This window comes from Tupaia chinensis, unplaced genomic scaffold, assembly GCF_000334495.1.
Source record: "Tupaia chinensis unplaced genomic scaffold, TupChi_1.0 Scaffold000612_1, whole genome shotgun sequence".
Taxonomy (NCBI): domain Eukaryota; kingdom Metazoa; phylum Chordata; class Mammalia; order Scandentia; family Tupaiidae; genus Tupaia; species Tupaia belangeri.
The window spans coordinates 1,835,577-1,855,452 of record NW_006160131.1 but is presented as its reverse complement, the minus strand read 5'-3'; the positions used below and the strand labels follow the sequence as shown (position 1 = coordinate 1,855,452).

At 47.1% G+C, this 19,876-nt stretch overlaps 1 protein-coding gene and 1 pseudogene across 1 annotated transcript; both read right to left on the bottom strand.

Annotated features, from left to right (window-relative positions):
* Positions 1 to 2,607: 2,607 nt before the first annotated feature.
* On the bottom strand, positions 2,608 to 15,433 carry THOC3 (THO complex subunit 3; the record flags this gene model as incomplete). Its single annotated transcript, XM_014591768.1, is given in 6 exon segments — positions 2,608 to 3,161; positions 9,500 to 9,600; positions 9,722 to 9,883; positions 12,878 to 13,082; positions 14,491 to 14,647; positions 15,233 to 15,433. Coding segments are annotated over 6 exon segments (990 nt in total), but the record flags the coding sequence as incomplete, so codon positions are not given.
* Positions 15,434 to 19,130: 3,697 nt separating this feature from the next.
* Positions 19,131 to 19,876, bottom strand: part of LOC102486097 (COP9 signalosome complex subunit 4 pseudogene) — a 1,377-nt pseudogene continuing 631 nt past the window's right edge.

The window sequence follows — 19,876 nt, the reverse complement described above, 5'->3', positions numbered from 1 at the left end:
CCGGCCCGTCTCTGCAGCCATTCCCGGTGCTCTCCTTGGGAGGTGTGCTTCGAGAACGGAGTGGGGGCATGGGGGCTTCCTAAGTACCTCCGTGTACACCTGCTGTGCTAGACACCTCAGACTCCACCTCACATGGACTATCAAGCTGCTGAGAAGGGCATTAACTACCCCACTTACCGGATGGAGAAAACAGGTCCAGATAATCACTGCCAGAGCCAGGACTGGAATCTGGTTCTGCCCGACTAGGAAACCAGTGGTATTTTCAATGTACCAAGGTGAAAAAGACACCCTCCCTACATGTATGCATTTCTGAGTTTGCAATGCACTGTATATATGATCGCTTCTCCCTTCTTGAAGACAGGGCTTACTTTTTAGTGATCTGTCTCTGGGTTTTTATCCAAAGTGAGTAGACATGCATTTCATGGTCCCTTTTGTGACTCAAAGCCTTAGTAAGGAGAATATATCTTAAATAGGAAAGGGCTCAGGGGCATATCTACCTTGCTAAAAGAACCACCCACATGTCCCATCGCACTTCAACCAGCTCCTCACACACACACGTTCTCTCTGTCTATCACTCTCTCTCTCACTCCTCTGGCACCTCGCAGGGCTGCTTCTTCCTGACTCCTCCCTGCCAGTCCACATCTCAGTCTCCTGCTGGCGTTAACTTGCTTTGGGCTTAGCCTGTTTCTTGGACGTACCTCCCTCTAGCCAGAACTCTGCTCTAGCCCCCAACCCCAAGGACCCAGCTGCACAGCCTTATACCCGCCATTCAGGACTAGGGCATACAACCCACACATACAGCTCACGAAGTTTAACACCGGCATGGCTGATCCTACCCTGGACTCATGCCAGAGACATCAGGATCTTAGCAAGAGACAGTACTATAATCCTAACTCCTGGTTTCTCAGCCTGACCGTGAATTTTAGGCCATGGCTCGTCGGTACAGCAAAACCCAGACTTTTCCTGCCAAGCCAAGTCTAGCTCACACTGACCTCACCACTCACTTCTGGCTTGCTAGTGTGTGGAGTTCAACTGTTCAAATGCCTGGACTGGCCACATAAAACGGCCAGGTGTGACCCTGAATGTAGCAGCCCTTCTACTAAACCATTAGCTCTACGAAACCAGAAAACTCACCCAATCCACAGGGGCCAGGTCTGGGACACATTCCGTCATTTCCCCAGGACAGATTTGACTTTGAGCTCCTCTAGAACTTCAAAGCCAGGCGCAGATGTGGTGCATCAGACCCTGAGTCTGTAGAGCCTGCCGAGCTAGAGAGCTTTCCTCCCAGATGTGCTGCCCTGATGCTAAAAGTATCCTACTAATTAAAAGAGAGAAAAAAAACCTGTTTACAGATGGGTAATGTGTATCACTACTCTACTCAAACCCAGGGGAGAAAAATAATTCATGTGGAAGAGGAGACCATCAATCAATATTAAGATCTAGATCAAACTCTTAGCATCTTGTTCCAGTGCTAAGGAGGAAATATAAACAGCAGCAACCACAGGAATGACAAATTACCTCTAAACAACAGAGCAGTGCATCCACGTTTACTCCCGGTGACAAGAACACTGACTTTCTGACATAACGAGGTGCAGACTGGCCTGCAACTGAGAAGCCCATCCTTCAGAGGGGTGGAAACAGGCTGTTTTGGGGGGCTGAAAACACTAATGAGCATGAAGTCTGGACTCCAGGGAAAACTTCAACCTGGGCCCACAGTCAACTCAGAGCCACAGTTTACTCTTCTGGGAAATGAACATGGCACTGCTTGAAGAACAGAGCAGCCAGGGACCAGTAGTTAGCATAATGGCTATGTCACTGGACTCCCATGTAGTCGACCGCAGTTCAAGTCCTGGACCTGGTGGCTTAAACTCACGCTGGGTGTGTGTGTGTGCGTGCACATGCCCAAGATCCCCAGAGGAGAACAGACAGGAGAACAGAGGAGAAGGGATTGCGGCGTGGCCATCCAACCGGGGTGATTTCTCACTTTCTATCTCTCTGTCTCTGTCTGTCTTTCTGGTGAGTACACGCACCCCATAGCAAATCCTCTCAAAATGAAAAAAGAACAGAGCAGCCCACTGCAACAGGAGGCTCATGGGCCTTTAAGCAAACCTAGATCTGAACAGTCACTCCAGAAACAGAGTTACTTAACCTCCCCGTGGTGGTCTAACCGTGAGAACGCCCACTTCACAGGGCTGCTGCAAGAGCAGGGACCGCCAATGGGTGTTCACTGCAGGGCCAAACAATAACTGAAAGTGTTAGAACCAACAGTGTTTGATTGTGTGTTTCTTCTTTACATTTCATTACATTCTCGGTGTCATCCAGAACTTGTCTACAAGTGCTTTGTGGAATGAGGCCGCGCACACACACACACTCCTAACACGGAGTGGTCAGGGTTCGGGACTGCCGGAGCCCAAGCACTTTCAGGCCTGTCTCTCCCTCATGGGAGGTGAGCACATTGCACAGTACAGTTACAACACTTAAACTCTATTTTTGAGATTTTAAAACATAAAAACTGTCACATCATCTTTTTGCAATAATATAAACCCTAGTAATATTTACCATAATTTTAGAAACACCATACTTTAAAAAAGTTTTATTAAATGCTCAACTCTCAAAATTATAAATATTTCCTTTATAATTATTAAAAAACCTCCATTCCCCCCCCTTCCCTACCCCTCCCTCCAAAGTAAGTACAGTCTAAGCAGTATGAGGCTCAACAAAGTCCACCATATCTCACCGGTTTAGGAAGACGGGGGCCCCCAGAGGACAAGGGACGCCGGGGTCATTACCCCGATCATTAGCTAACTTATACTATAGCAGAAAGAACAAAAACAGCTAACACAAAAAACAGAAATGGAAATGGAATGGGCAGCCTAACAAACCTTTCATAATTTATACCAATTTACAAATATTTAGGGTGTCCACCAACTCCAAGACAGCAGACGAAGCTAACTGTACGCAGGAAGCCCTCCACCAGGGCCTCCCACCTGCGTCGTCTCAGGAATCATTAGGAAGCCCAAACAGCTTCACGGTCCCAGCTTCCCGACTGCTGTCATATTTGCCATCTTTGTCATCACAGGCAAATGCCAGCAGAGGCCTTTTGGGGTGCCAGGCCACAGTGAAGGTCGGGGACTCACACTGCACCTCCCATAGCTTGTCTCCTATAGAAATCAATACAGAGAAACCAATCAACACATTAATAAGGGTTAGTATGCATCAAGTACTCACCTACATCAACTCACTTAATCCTACGAGACAGGTAGGAACCTCGCTTTACAGCGAGCACAGAGGCAGAGCACGAGCAAACAAGCCAGCGGATAGCAAAGGAGGACCTGAACAAAGGCAGGTGAGCTGAGGTGCCCGTGCTCTGAACCCGTTACGCCCCTTGGAAACAATACCAGAAGCTACCATAGCCGAGCACCAGCAAGTATCAGACGGGTCGTACTTTACAAACTGCCAGCAGTTAGAAAGAAACAGCTGACTTAACAAAGCCATGCCTCAAAATAAGAGCAGAGTTAGCATAAGAAGTCAATCTGTTTCCAAAGCCACAGATCTTTCTCTTTTTTTTAAGAGATTTTTAGCTATCAGGCACGTGTGCTCGCCAGAGAGACAGAGACAGAAAGTGAGAAATCACCCCCCCAGAGGGATGGCCACACCACTATCCCTCCTCCTCCATCCTCCTCTCGGGATTTCGGGCACGCACGCACATGCATACAGAGTGAATTTTAAGCTGCTGGGTCTGAGACTTGACTATGTGGGAGTCCAGCGACATAACCATTATGCCATCTGCTGGTCCCGAGCCACAGATCTTTCTACTAAAACACAGTGCCTTACAAATATTTCTAACTTTTCTTTCTCCTACTTGCTGAAATTATATATGGTTTTCCCAAAGCTCCTTTTCCTTCAGTTCTGCTTTTTCTTCCAACCTTAAGGGTTATGATTAATGTAGTAATCACACTGGACTAAAAAGTAACGCATAATCTCTCAGTGACACACAGTACTGACTGAGAGACTGATGTTACGATTCCAGCCTGTTCAAAGTTTAAACAGACTGATGCAATATTATGGTCTATCTGAAAATCTGAAGTAACTGGACTGCATTAAAATGAGGTTTTGTTGGGGCCAGCAGCTGGCATGGTGATTAAGGCACTGGACTCTCACACAGCCAACCACATCTGAGTCCCAGATCTGGAGGCTTGCATGTGCAAGCGTGCCCAAAGTTCCAGGAGAATGCAGAAGAAGGGATGGTGGCGTGGCTATCCCTACTGGGGGGTGACCTGCTCACCTTCCCGCTCACTGTCTCTCACTCTCTCTCTGGCAAGCAAAAACCTTAAAAAAAAAAATTTTTTTTAAATGAAGTTCTGTCATATATGCTATCAGGAAAAAAATTCAAATTCTTACTTTGTTTTAAATTTAACCACTGAAAATATGCAGGACACAAAGCTGTTTCTAACAGATACAATAACATTAAAAAAGACATATATGGAAGGGAAAGAACTGGAAAGAAAAACAGTCATGTATCATTTAACAACAGGGATATTTTCTTTTTCTTTTCTCTTTTTTATTTTTGGAGAGGTTTTTGCTATAGAGCACATGTGCTCACCAGAAAGACAAAGACAGAGAAAAGAAAGTGAGAAAGCCCCCCCCAGGGGGATAGCCATGCCACAATCCCTTCTCCTCCATTCTTCTCTCGGGATCTTAGGCACGCACACACATGCGCCCGGCATGAGTTTAAGCTGCTAGGTCTGGGACTCGAACTGCGGTCAGCTACATGGGAATCCTGCGACAGCCATTACGCCATCTGCTGGTCACAATTTTCTTTTCTTTTTTTTTTTTTAAAGAGTGATTTTTGCTATAGGGTATGTGCACTAACCAGACAGAGAGACAGAAAATGAGAAATAACCCCCTGGGAGGAAGGCCGCACTGCAATCCCTTCTCCATTCTCCTCTCGGGATTTTAGGCAGGCATACACATGAGCTTGGCGTGAGTTTTAAGTTACAAAGTCTAGGACTCGAACCATAGTCACCTATGTGGGAGTCCAGTGACATAACCATTACGCCATCTGCTAGTCCCAACAACAGGGGTGTTTCCTAAAGACTGTCATTAGGCACAGAGCCTGTCGTGCCAACACTGTACTTACATAAAACACAGAAGGCATATAGCCTACGGCAGACCTAGCGACACGGCACAGCCCGTGCTCCCCGCGGAAGCACCGTCATGCACTCCGTCACTGACTGAAACACCGTCATGCGGCGCGTCACCGTACACCAGCATATCGGCAACGCTGACTTCTAAATTATGGACCTATAGGTAACTGCCACTTTCTTCTTTATATGTGCAAACACTTCCTGAATATTCTATCACGCACACGTGTTAATTTACAAATTAGCGAGTGAAGACATGCTTAATGCACACAGCCCGGTAAGTGCAAGGGTACAGAGCAGTGCTGTGTGACAGAAGCTGTGACGGAAAAACCCACTCCACACTGGCCAGCGTGGTAGCCCCGCACGTGAACTGCGGACTCCTTCAGTGTCCAGGGTGACTAAGGAGCTGAGATTTTTGTTTAATGGATTTCAGTAATATTTAAAAATTAAATTAACAATTTAAGTAAACATTTATCTATTTTTTTTTTAATTTGCTATAAGTCATGTACACTCACTGAAGAGACAGAAAGTGACAAAGCACCTCCAGGGGGAATGACCACACTGCAATCCCTTCTCCACTCTCCTCTTGGGATACTAGACTTGCACACACATGCACTCACCATGTTTTTCTAGCCTCTGGCTCCAAGACTCAAGGGAAGAGTCGGCCATGTGGGACACGCAGACCTCAACCATCACACAACCAGACCGGCCCTATCTTTTTCAACGTAGCATAGCCTTTGCCTGATCTTCTAAGTCTGACCAAAATTCTTCCAATGGGACTAGCAGTTGGCGTAATGGCTATGTCACTGGACTCCCATGTAGTTGACCGCGGTTCGAGTCCCGGACCTAGTGGCTTAAATTCATGCCAGGTACATATACATGTGTGCCCAAGATCCCAAGAAGAGACTGGAGAAGGGACTGCGGCATGGCCATCCCCCCTGGAGAGGGGTGATTTCTGTCTGTCTTCTGTCTTTCTGTCGAGCGCACGCACCCTATAGGAAAAACCTCTCCGGGGGGGAAAAAGAAAAAGGAAAAGAAAAAGAAAAAATTCTTCCAGAAGTATTCCTACAAATTTAGCTTTGAGGGGCCAGTAGGTGGTGTGGCGGTTAAGGGCTCTGGACCCCCACATGGCCGACTGCAGTTTGAGTCCTGGACCTGGCAACTTGCTTTCTCGCATTCTCACTCTCTCTCTCTCTTACTCTATCCCTCTCTGGTCAAATCAAAAATAAATAAAGTTAATTAATTCTTAAAAAAATTATACAAATTTAGCTTTGGTCTTTTTACCAAACAGGAACACGTCACACACAGAGACCAGCCTCTTGCTTTGCCCATTCAGTAAAATGCTCTGCAGATCTGTCGTTCAGCACACAACGGCCAGTTCTTCCTCTTGGCACAGGAGAAAAATGTCAATTACTTAATTATCCGACCCCAAGAGGAAAACTTAGATGGCTTCTCCTTTATGCATAAAACAATGCTTAAAAAAAATTATGCTTTACTATGATAATAAATTTTAGTTTTTAACTGAATTACAGAGAAAGTGAAAAAATATGTTAAAAATATTCTGTCCAACTGTTAAGAAAAAGTAACGTAGCCACACCTGATATATTCCTGAGAGGCTGCATGTATTAAATCATGCTATATGCATTACATAAGGTAGGCCAAGACAAGGGGCTTGCACAAAGATGGCATCAGAAAGCACATACACCCATGCACCGCTGGCGAAAAGCAGACACTGAAATAACCTTTCTGCGGGGGGTGCAGCCCTCTGCAAAATATGAACACCTTTGACTCAGCAATCCAACTTCAATGGTTTACCCAAAAGGATGATCACACACATAAAACTAAGTACACAATGGATACTCATCACATCATTATTTATAATAGCACAAAAATTAAAAGCCACCTAATAGTTGGGTGGTAAAGTATACTCTTGATATATTCAACGAAATTCTTTTTTTAAAAAAGAATTATTTAACATTATTTATTATTATTATCCAGTTTGATCAGAGAGAGACAGAGAAAGAGAGAGAGAGAAAGTGAGAAAGCAAGCCGCCAGGTCCAGGACTCGAACCATGGTTGACCATGTGGGAATCCAGCACCTTTAACCACCACGCCACCTGCCGGCCCCTTCAATGAAATTCTAAATGACCATTAAAAGTGACTAAGTAGGGGCCATCTTATGGCATGAAAGTGAAAGCAGCTGAGTCCCACATGGCTGACTACACGATTCAAGTCCCAAACCAGCAGCTGAGGAAACACATGTGCATGCATGCCCCAAATCCTGAAAGGAGAAAGAAATGGAGAAGGGATTATGATGTGACCATTCCTACTAGAGTATGCTCGCTCGCTCGCTCTCTCTCTCTCTCGTACATGCACCCTCTGGCAAATTAAAAAACAATACAACACCAAAAAAAAAGGTGACTGAATAAGGGCCAGTTCATAGCCTACTAGTAAAGGCACCCAGATGAATCCCACAAGGCTGACCAGCGGTTCAAGTCCTGGATCGTGGGCACACATGCACACATGACCCAAATCCCAACAAGATGAAGAAATGGAGAAGGGATTGTGGAGTGACCGCGTCCCATAGAGAGTGCTTTCTCCTTCTCGCTCTTTGTTCGTCTCTGGTAAGTACACACACCTCTGGCATAATTTTTTTTAAGTGACAAAAAAGAGCTCTGGAACACTGCCATGGGAAGGAAGTGCAACCTCCTGCTGGGGGGACGAGCGTGTCAGAGTGGCAGGAAAGTGCCATGCGCCGTGGATACAGGGCTGCGTAAGGTTCAGCACCGCTGGACAGCGGGACGGTCTCACCACGGCGCTATCACAGAGGCATTCTTTAAATACTACAACTTCAGGTTCCTAATTTCCTCCTGGGAAGTTTCTATATACTTTGAATTCTTTAACTATAAGAATCACATATGTCCAAAAATAAAGGTATGTTTAAAAACAAACTTGGCTGGCCCCACAGCAGTGATTAAGCACTACGCACAGGGAGCCTGATCCTACAGAGCTGACCACAGTTCAAATCTTGGCCCTAACAGCTTGAAAAACATGCCAGGCACAGGTGTGTGCATACCCCACGATCTGACAGGATGGAGAAATGGGGAAAGAGGACCGCGGTGTGACTACATGCCAATGGGGAGACTTTCTCTGGCGAGCACATGTACCCTCTGGTGGTAAAGCTGTGGGGTGGCTCCACACACGATGGAAATGCACTCATCAAGAGAGGCCGGCTCCCACACAGTGACCTCGGCTGGAATACGTGGGCCAGGCGGCCTGAAACACAGCAGGAAGGCACGCAAGTACCCAGGATCCACCAGGCTGGAGAACTGGAGGAAGAGGATCACGGCCCCACCAGACTCTGTGCAGGGTGCACATCCTTCTCCATCCATGTGTGCATGCATGTGCTCTATCATGAATAAAGAAAAGAATAAGCCTGAGGAGACTTACGGAAAATGAAAATTCATTTTTTTTTAAGAGAGATTTTTGCTATAGGGTAAGTGCATTCCCTGGCGACAGAGAGATGGAAAGTGAGAAATCAACCCTGGGAGGGCGGGGGTGGTGGCCACACCTCAATCCCTTCTCCTCCATTCTCCTCTTGGGATCTTGGGCACACATGCACACACGCCCAGTATGAGTTCTAAGACGCCAGATCTGGGACTCAAATTGTGTTCAACTACGAGGGAGTCCAGCAACATAGCTGCCCTCTCTCCTCCCATTTTGTTATTTCCAACTTATGATTTGTTGTTTTTAAAGCAAATCTTTTATAATTCTTTAAATTAAAAAAAAGTTCCAATATTATATATAAGCAAAATAAAATACTTGGGAAAGTTGTATTTAGAGCCAGCAGGTGACACAAAGTTAAGGCAGCTGGATCCCACATGGCCAATCATGTGGTTCACATCCCAGACCCAGATACTTGAGACACACACCAGACACCTGTGCCCGTGTCGAAAATCCCAAGAAGAGAATGGAGAAGGGGCTGTGGCATGACCATGCCCCATGAGGGGGTGCTTCCTCCCTCTCCCTCTCTTTTTGGCAAGCACAAACACCCTATAGCAAATTATATTAAAAATTTTAAAATAAAAAGTTAGGAACCAGTAGATGGCATAATGGTTATGTCACATATGTGTATGTATGTATGTATGTTCCTAAATCACTTTCCTTCTGATCTGCCTGTTTCGTTCCTAACTCTTTGCTTCCTCACTGCCTGTCAGTGACAGTCATAACACAACCTTGTGTTAAGGAGAGAAATCACTTACACCGCTGACTGAATAGTCATGTTCAGAGATGAAAACACATGCCAAGAGTCCTAATGGGCAAGGATCAAAGACAGGAGATTCTCCGTAAGTTACCTGTCTCTACTTCAGCTATGTCAATAAAATGATCTTCTGATGCTGATGCCAACATTTTCCCATCATGGCTGAAACTGAGCGTCCTCACGGGCCAATCCAGCCTATAACGTGAGGTGGACAGAGGAGACATTAGGATTACCGAAGAAGAGGACTGTACAGTTTCACCCAGGATGAAATAAAATTAATCCGCCCAACAAGGAAAGTGCTGGTAGAGTCGCTTACCTGGAAAAGCAACGGACACAAACTAACTCGTCTACGTCCCAGAGGCTGACCAGCGCATCTGCACTTCCTGTAGCAAAGTACTTCCCCGTGGGGTCGAACTTGATGCAGATGCAGTTGGAAGGGTGAGCATTGATAGACTGCACAGGCTTCAGCTCTGGGTAGCTGAGAAATGAGATGAAATAGACTCAGACTGCAGGAGAGGACTAAGACAATAAAAGGAAACACTGAAGAAAAAAAAACAAGTAAGACAACAGAATAATACCCAACATAAATTTGAGAAAACTTTCCTGAAGTAAAAGACTTCACACTGAGAGGGGGGCCACCCAGCGGCACGATGGTTAAAGCAGCTGGGTTTCACATGGCTAACAGTGCAGCTTGAGTCTCGGAAACAATGGCTTGAAGAACATGCCAGGCAGATATGCATGCATACCCAAAATCCCAAAAGGAGGAAGAAATGGAGAAGAGATTGTGATGAGTCCATTTCCTTTTGGCGGGCGGAGGGGGGCTCTCACTCTCATAGACCCCTTCTGAAGAACCTTAACTATAAAGTAACCTTGGACAATTAAAATGACCAGAGACATGAGCACAAGAGCAGCAACAAACATTAAATATACAATTTCTTATAGTCCCTTTTTTTTTTTTTTGGAGAGGTTTTTGCTATAGGGCATGCGTGCTCGCCAGAAAGACAGAGACAGAAAACAAGAAATCTCCCCTCCCAGAGAGGATGGCCACGCTGCAATCCCTTCTCCTCCATTCTCCTCTCAGGATCTTGGGCACGCGCGCACGCGCCCAGCATGAGTTTAAACCACAGTCAACTACATGGGAGTCCAGCCACCCATGGTGGTTGAGGCAGCTAGATTCTACATGGCCGACTGCGGTGTAAGTGATTTCTCTCCTTAAGACAAGTTTGTGTTATGACTGTTGTTGACAGGCAGTGAGGAAGCAAAGAGTTAGGAATGAAACAGGCAGATCAGAAGGAAAGTGACTTAGGAACATACAAACATACATACACACCCACACACATATATGTGACGTAACCATTATGCCACCTACTGGTTCCCAACTTTTTATTTTAGAATTTTTTTTAAAGAATTATTTATTTATTTATTTATTTATTTCCATTTGTTTTGTTTTGTTTTGTTTTTTCTTTATTTGACGAGAGAGAGAGAAAGGGAAAGTGAGAAAGTAAGCCACCAGGTCCAGGACTTGAACCATGGTTGGCCATGTGGGAATCCAGCGCCCTTATCCACCACACCACCTGCTGGCCCCTATTTTAAAATTTCTAACATGGTTCAAATTCCAGACCCAGCAGATTGAAAAACACATCAGGTACATGTACATGCGTGCCCAAAATCCCAAGAGGAGAGTGGAGGAGATGGGATTACAGTGTGGCCATCCCCACTATGGGGTATTTTTCTCACTTTCCCTCTCTCCCTCTCTCTGGTAAGCAGACCCACCCTCTGATAAAATTTAAATAATTAGACAAATATGCCATATATAATCAGCGAAATATTAACTAGGAGAATCTCCAGGTTAACAGTCTGTTTTTAAACAGCTAAGTTATAATGAAAACAAAGGGATGCAGGGAGACCCTGTAGTTTAACAAATGAAAAGACGTCATTTTTCTTAAATGAGGAAAACAAGAGTATCTAGAGATACTCTACTTTGTAGACAACACTACAAAGAAACACTGTGAAAGTCAAGATAGCGTGTACTTCTGAGGGAGAGATTTGTGATTAAGACAAAACACAGGTGGGGAGCAGCAGATGGTGCAATGGCTATGTCGCTGAACTCCCATGTGTAATCGACCATGGTTCAAGTCCCGGACCCAGTGGCTTAAACTCAAGCCAGGCGTGTGTGCGTGCATGCCCAAGATCCCTAGAGGAGAATGGTGAAGGGATTGTGATGTGGCCATTCCTCTGGGGGTTATTTCTGGCTTTCTGCCTCACTGTCTCTCTGGCTTTCTGGCAAGCGCACATGCCCTATAGCAAAAATCTCTCAAAAAACAAACAAACATAAAAACACAGGTGGACTTCTGGGGTACTAGAAAGTACTAATTTTCAGCCTGGGTGGGGTTACATAGATGCTAAGCATTAATAGCTCATTAAGCTATACACTTGTTTTACATGGTTTTTAAAATCAGTGTTTTATAATAGAAAGTGATTTTAAAGATACAGAATCAACACTAACCATAAAATAAATTCTCAGTTTCTAAGGATAAAATCTATGGCCTTTTATAATCTGGTCCCAAATTATATTTCAACTTTATCTTCCCATTATCATGGCTTCTCTTCTCAAACCTTACCCATCACCACTCTCCAGCATCCCTGACCTAACTACTTTCCAAGTAAGTCATGCTCACTCATACCTGTTTTGTTAATTGTGTGGTTCCCTTTTGGTTTTCATTGTTTCTCAAGATCAATAGCAGTTTCCTTCGGTTCCCAAAGTCAATAAAGATAGGCTCTTTCCTTGGAGTTCCAGAGCAAACTCCTAGCCTCTCTAGCAGACTCATCTCATTGCCTTATACTGTTCATCCCCGGTGGCGGAAAGAATGGGATCAGAAAGACCTGACTTCCAGTGCCACAATTTTGATGTAGAGACTATTTAGGGAGAGCCTACTAGTGTGTAGCAGATACTGGACTAGGTATTAGGAGTCAACAGTAAACAAGGCAACCACAGTGACCACCATCATGGAATTCAGCCTAGCAAAAGACAGGCAGGTAAACAAACGTGATCACGATACAGAATGACAAGGGCTTGCAACAGGAAGGACATGAAACAAACTCTAACCTACCTCTAACCTACAGGGTGGGGAGGCGTGGCTTCACTGAAGGGAGAGCTGTAGTAGAGCTGAAACTTCAAGGGTACAATTAGCCAGAATTCAAGGTGCACCCAGTTCTAACGCCTCTAGCTGACTACTGACTTAATTTCTTTGGCCTCTCAGGTCCCCATCTGTCAAATGGAAGTATCCTATCAACCCCCTGGAATTTCTGTGAGGATTCAGTAAAATATAAAGTATCTGGCTCGCGGGTGCTCAAAAGAGGTTAAGGTTCTTTATTACTACTTACCTTTACGCTCCTTCGGGGTCTATGGCATCTCTGCATCCACCACAGAACCCAGCACAAACGTGACAGTCCCCTGAGCTAGAACTCTCACCTGAGGATGTTGATGCAACCATTGCCATTTGTCAGGAAGAACATGTTATTGTCATTGTTCCAGGAGATTTCGTTGACCTCAAACTTGAACTGCTCCTCTGCTTTGGAGCGGTGTGTCTTGGCATCAATAAAGGTTACCACGTCATCCTTGTTGCCTACAGCAATGGTCTGCCCGTCAGGACTCCAGCAGATGTTAATGTTCTCCCCTGGGAACCCAGATACAATCAGCAAGGTCATCTGTTTGCCCGTAATCCTCCGTAAATTTACTCTGCTATCTGAGAATGAAGACCAGAGCTATCTTCAGCACTTCATTCACTAAAGTCTTAGTCAATGAAAGGAAACTACCACTTATGAATCACCTATGCCTCCAGCACACTCACCTATTGATACGAGCCAGTGTTAAAGCATCACAGAGTCAAGATTTAAACCCAGATTCCACTGTAAAGCCCCTAATTCTCTTACACCAGCATTCCTCAAACTCCAGTCTTTCACATGATACCTTCACAATTTGTCCTATTCACATACCAGCTATACTTTTGTTTATTCAAGATTTTTCTTAAAATTGACTCAATGGGAGGGGCCAAGAGAGGCCAGCAGGCGCCATGGTGGTGAAGGCACTGGGATTCCCACATGGCCAGTGACAGTTTGAGTCCCAGGCCTGGTGGCTTGCTTGCGCGCACGCTCTCGCGCTCTCTCCCTCTCTTTCTAGCAAAACTCATGTGAAAAAAAGAATAATAAATAAATAAGTCTTTTTTAAAAAATTGACTCAATAGGGCCAACAGGTGGCATGGAGGTCAAGGCAGCAGAATCCCACATGGCCAACTGTTGTGGTTCAAGTCCTGGATCCGACAGCTCATGTCAGATGTGTGTGAATGCATGCCCAAAATCCCAACAGGGAAACGGAGAAGGGATTGCAGCATGGCCGTCCTTCTTGAGGGGTGATTTCCCACTTTATCTCCTTGTCTCTCTCTGGCAAGCGCACAGGTCCTATGACAAAAAGTCTTACAAAAATAAAAGTATCAGGATGCATCTCAAATTTTTGGTGCATCATGGTTATCTACCAACTTTCTTTCTAATGGCACATAAGTTATTGGTGCAACTTATAGTCAATGACATCTTAGAGCCAATTATGATAAATGGTCTTGAGACCTATTGGACAACACTTCATAAGAACAAAGCTTATAAATGTACTGTCGAACTTTCTGGTCATCTTTCTCCCATACCACCAGGACAAGCAAGTTTCGGCCACTTTAAATTTCTCAAATTTTCCATGCCTTTGCACATGCTATTCCCTCCTAGAACTGGCCCCTCCTCACACTCTGCACCGTGACCACTAAATTCCTACGGCCACTCTAGTAGTTTGCTGAGATTTTGTAAGGCCTTCCTTGTCTTCCCTTCTCTCCAATAAAATATATACATTTCCATTTTGGGTATCTCCTCTGCAAGATGAACCCTGTCATGTTATAGTATATTTGGGTATGTCTCTCTGTAGGGAAGGGTGACTTTCAGCTCGGAATGTCCTGTACCCAGCAGAGCACCAGACAGAGAAGAGATCCGCAAAGGGCCGTTGAATATGAGTAGTTCATGTTCCCCACTGCCCCTTCTGAACAGTACCCTTGGTGTTCACAGTAGCAATGCATTTCGTAGTCCTCACGTCCCAGATGCGGATGGTTTTATCTCCAGAGGCTGTGACGAAGAGGTCGGGGTTACTTGGATGCCAACAGAGCTGGTCCACGCTGTCCCCATGTCCCCGATAATTGTTTTCTTTGACCTGAAGAACAGAATCCAGAAGTCACTTCACACAGATGTACCTGCCTCCACATGTAATTTAACCTTATCCAAACACTGTATCCTGGGAGAAAAAAAGATCGGAAAAACGAAAACGATTCCGGTCCTTCCCAATCCTTTCTCCAAAGCTCTCTCCAATATCCCCTCTCTCCTCCCCGGTCATCCCGAACTGTTCCGACCTCCCACACCAGGGCCCTCTTTCCGTCCTCTCCCTTTGCCGCCCTACTCCACCACCAACGCCCCATCACTTCAAGGGGGGCCACCGCCACCCGCCGGTTCCCGCCCGCCGCAGACGCCCGCCTCACCCCGTCCCACCCCGTCCCACCTCACCCCGCCTCACCCCGTTGCACCTGCCCCTTGCGACCACACCCCTCACCACTCCGTTCTGCACTCCTCACACCTCGCGCTCCCGCCTCTCTCCCTCCGCCGCCCCACCGTCACCGCTGACTCAGGCCCGCCCCGGCCGTCCGCGGCCCGGTCCCCGGCCCGGTCCCCCTGCCCTCTCCCTCACCACCACGCCGCGCTTCAGCGCCGCCTCTCCCAGGCCTGGCTAGGCCTGGCAGCTCACCAGCCGGTCCTTCTCCAGCAGGAAGACGCTGGCCGTCTTGTCGAAGGACCCCGAGGCCAGGCGACGGCCGTCGCAGCTCCAGGCCACCGAGTGCACCTTCGCGCTGTGCGCCGGGAACTCGCGCGTCTTGCTGTGGCCCCGGAACAGCTCCTGCATCCCGAGCACGTAGCGCGACGGGCCGCTGCTCACTGAGTACCAGGGCTTTTTTTTTGGCGGTCAGTCCTGGCGCCGCCGCCGCACGCATGCGCCAGGGAGCGCGCGCGCAGCCGCGCTGTGGCCGCCGGACGGACTACAAATCCCGGCAAGCAGCGCGCGCCGCCTTTGCCCTTTAATGGCGTCACCGCCCGCTTCAAATTATTTTACACGGGGCCCGCGGGTAGCACAGTGGTTACGGGCCTGGACTCCCACATGTTTAACTATAGTTCGAGTCCCAGACCTGATGGCTTAAAAAAAAATCCCGAGAGAATTGCAACATGGTCTATGTCCTATAGCAAAACTCTCTCTCTAAAATAAAATAAATTTACTTTATGGGGCCTGCATGAAGCCTGGTGGTTAAGGGCAGTGTACTCCCACATGGCCAAACATGGTTCAATTCCCGGACCTGCTGGCTTGCCTTCTCACTTTCCCACTCTCTCTTTCTCTCAGTCTGTCCCTCTTTGGTCAAAATACATAATTAGTTAAATAAAATAATTATTTTGTTAAAATTAATTTACTTCACAATTCTGAGTTTTTTGGGTAAGCAGTGAACTTGGCTGTTGACATTTGGGCAGTAGGTACTACAGTGGTGGGGCAGTAAAATAGCTCTTGCTCTCTGTTCTGTCTAAGTCAGCTCAGGCACGCAGGACACGAGGGGCCGGCACTGCTGGAGGAGACCCTGGGCCAGCTCCCAGCTGGTCAACCCCATCACTGTCCTCTCGGATAGCTAGTCTGAATGAAAGCACAGGAAAAGCCACACCAGGTCCAACCGCTATGGCACAGTAATGGCACAAGGCTGGAAGCCACATGGCAGCCACAGGTTCAGCTCCCCGGTCAGCTTGAAAAACACCGAGCACACATGCCCACACCCAGAACGCTGAAGAGTTGCGGGGCTAGGAACAGGGATCATGGCGTGGTGGAGTCCTCCAGGGGTGCTTCTCTTTCTCTCTCTCGCTCTATTGAGTGCACGCACCACGCGTGTCCTCCAAATCTTTTGTTTTTCAATGAAAATCATCCAGCCTCATCTTTCCAAAGCTCCTCTGGGGGACCTTGACACTAAATTGTTATAAGCCACTTCATTTCAGGATGATTTGTTGCACAGCAATAGAAACCCAGGCCATTCGCCATGCACATCCTTCCTTCGGGATGCAGACCTGGAATTGACGTGGGTCTGACTTACTGAACATTCTCTTAGACTGGCTCAGGTCGAGAGGGACTCAGAGTACAGGCTTTGGAGTCAGATCTCAGCTTCAAAGTGCCTCGTAACTGCTTGAGAATCCGCTGGGAGTTTTATGCCTTTACCCTGAGAAATGGACAGGAGTGCAACCATAAAACATTTTGCAGGTGACTTCGGGGAACTCATGGACACTCTCGAGTAGCTTTCTTGAGCTTCTTGGATACGTGTCTTTCGGGGAGCCCTTTCACTGCTCTGAGTTCTCCCAATTGCCCCTTCTCTATCCATGGCAAAGTGGGAAACAGACTCGAGGTCTGAGCCCCACCTTGCCCCCCTCCTGCATCCCCGCTTGCCTGACTCTCAGATCCTAATTTTCTATGTGCCTTAGTCACCCCAACAGGAAAATGAGATTATTGCTCATTTAATAGAATGAATCGAGTGAGATAGCTAAAGCCCTCAGGAAATGTAAAGCCCTAGAAACGTCTCCCAAGACGTTCCCTCCGCACGCTGCAAATTGCTTTACTGTTTCAATTTCAGCCACAAAAAGCCTCCGCAGGTCTGGGCCTAAGAAGTTCAAGGATAATGTGGGTCAAATCCTGTCTCGGCAAATCCTATTACAGTCCCACTTTCCCGTGTAGAAGAGGCTTCTCTCCACAGCCGCAGCCTCCAGGGGAGGCCCGGCCCATTCGCCTCTGTCTCTGGCTGGTCTAGCACAGAGCCTGGCTCTGTAAGGGCTCTAGGACCAAGTCAAGAATTGCACTGTTTGTGAACCAGCAGGTATCATAGTAGTTAAGGCGCTGGACTCCTACATAGCCAACCATGGTTTGAGTCCTGGACCAGGAAGCTTAAAACTCACGCCGGGTACACATGTGTGCATGCCCAAAACCCAGAGAGGAGAAAGGAGAAGGAACTGTAGTGTGGCCATCCCCCTGGGGGTGATTTCTTGTTTTCTGTCTCTGTTTCTCTCTGTCTCTTTGGCAAGCACATATGTCCTATAGCAAAAAGTCTCAAAAAAAAAAAAGACTTGCAATATTTGGCTCATATTTTTTTTAATTAAATACCAACATTTAAACATTGGGACAGTTTACAGATTGAAACTCAAACTTCCCACAGGAAGGAGAGTCACTATCTGAGTAGGCAGAACACTACAGTCCGCTTGATGGCGATTACCATGCAGAATGTATACAGGCACGTATTTGGCATCTGGTTTGATGTGTCATCCAAAAATTCATGTGTTGATATTTGGTTACCATTGTGTGGGCATGAAAAGGATAGAAACTTAATCTAACTATGGTATTAAGAGGTGAGGCTTGGGGACTGCAGATAGCATGGCGGTTAAGGCACTGGACTCCCACAGGGTCAACTACAGTTCAAATCCTGGACCTGGTGGCTTGCTTTTGCACTCCCCACCACTCTGTTTCTCTCTGGTGAGCACACATGTTCTACAGAAAATTAAAAATAAATAATAATAAATAAAACTAAATAAATATTTTTTAAAACAGTCTAAAAAGAATTTCACTGTAATAAAATTATCCAAAAACATTTCAAAGCCTCAAGGAAAGGACCACATCATCTTCCCAGGGAACACCTGTGCCTCTGGTGTTACCCACCAGTGCCCCACTTGTAACATCCCACACCCCACTTCTCAGAGCTGGGATTGCCTCCCCCACCCGCCAGTCATCCACGCTGCCCACCCTGTAAGCTGAATCCCTCATTCTAAGCTCTTCATGGCTTCAGAATTTATTTCCCCACCTTTCTCTCTCAGAAGGGGGAGGAGCAGGGTTAACCTCACAATCCAGGTGCGATAGGGAGCCACGTGTGCCTACTAGCACCCCAGACCCTGCCACACTCTGCCCCAGCTTTCTCCCTCCAGGCTCCGGCTCTCTGTGCTCCCTGGCCCTCCCCTGTCTCCTCACTGCACCAAGCGGCTAGTCACACCTTATTATCCCAGGGGTATCAGGGGTTTCAGACTCCCAACTCCACAGCTCAGCTCTGGCGAAAACCCCAGTCTCCTGTCTGGTGGGATGCAGCAGGCAGAAGACACCCTCCCTTCTCCTCTAAAGCAGGCTGGGTTGGGGGCACAGGAGTGAGAACCCTGACCCTTGCCAAGCTCCCAGAGTGGTAGCCCTGTGGTCCCAGAAACAGATCTCTCTCTCTCTCTTTATTATTTTTTAGCCCATTTCTGCATTTATTAGAATAGCCACATTCAGAGAGGCACAAAGCACTTGAGTTTTAATGACTGCAAAGTAATCACGAATCCCAACTTTTTAGCCACAGACATCTCACCTACTCCTTTTCAAGAAAAAGCTTTCAAACATCTCAGTTGGCTTAATACACAGAGTCCCTGAATATGTGGGAACTACGTGGTTTAAATGTTCACACGTTCAGCTCTAATAGCGTTTTCTTTAAATGGATCCAGCATAAAGGGACTGGAATGTATAAGGTCATGATGCAAATGCTTTGGAGAGAGTGGCGTTAATCTGCACGACGCAGGAAAAGATGTAGCGGGCTCAGAGGTCCCACCGGGACTCACTGGGCCAGCTGGGCTTCCATGGCTGTGCTGTCCATTCCGGTGCCGGCCGACCGATTTTTTCCAAAAGGTTATTGTGATTGGGTCTGCTCGTCCCAGGCTGGCAGCGCTTCTCGTGTTCCCAGATGAACTACTCCAACCGATCCGGTCAGTGGGTCCACTCATACGTCCCTCTGTTATCATTTGAGATGTTACGTTTTCCGCCTTAGCTACCGGGATCTCTAAAAGCGCTCCAGGTTCTCCAGCGGTGACAGGTATCACATGTAATTTGCTTGCAGACAACAGATTGTGTTCAATAGCGACTCTGTCCAAGACGCTAGAACCATCAGCCGTGGTTGCTTCTGGGGGAGGCATCAGCATGGCGGCAGATTCTTGGAGCTGAGTTCCTCCAACGATCCTGTTCCAGTACATTTTCTCGAGGATCCCGTCAGCAGCAAGCCGCTGGCACCGTTCACCCTCCAAAAGAGCAGCAAGCGCCCGAGACGCCGCTGTCCGCCCGATGCTGACGGTGCGGTGCACAGCATGTCTCATGGCCCCTAGTCCTCACTTACATGGGCTACCGTCCTTTGAGAGTCCAGTGGACCACTCTGCAGCTTCAATGAGCTTTCTCCCATGATCAAGAACATGCACACGGCAGACCTAGGCCGTACCCGTGGCTGGTGCACACGGCAGACCTAGGCCGTACCCGTGGCTGGTGCACACGGCAGACCTAGGCCGTACCGTGGCTGGTGCGCATGGCAGACCT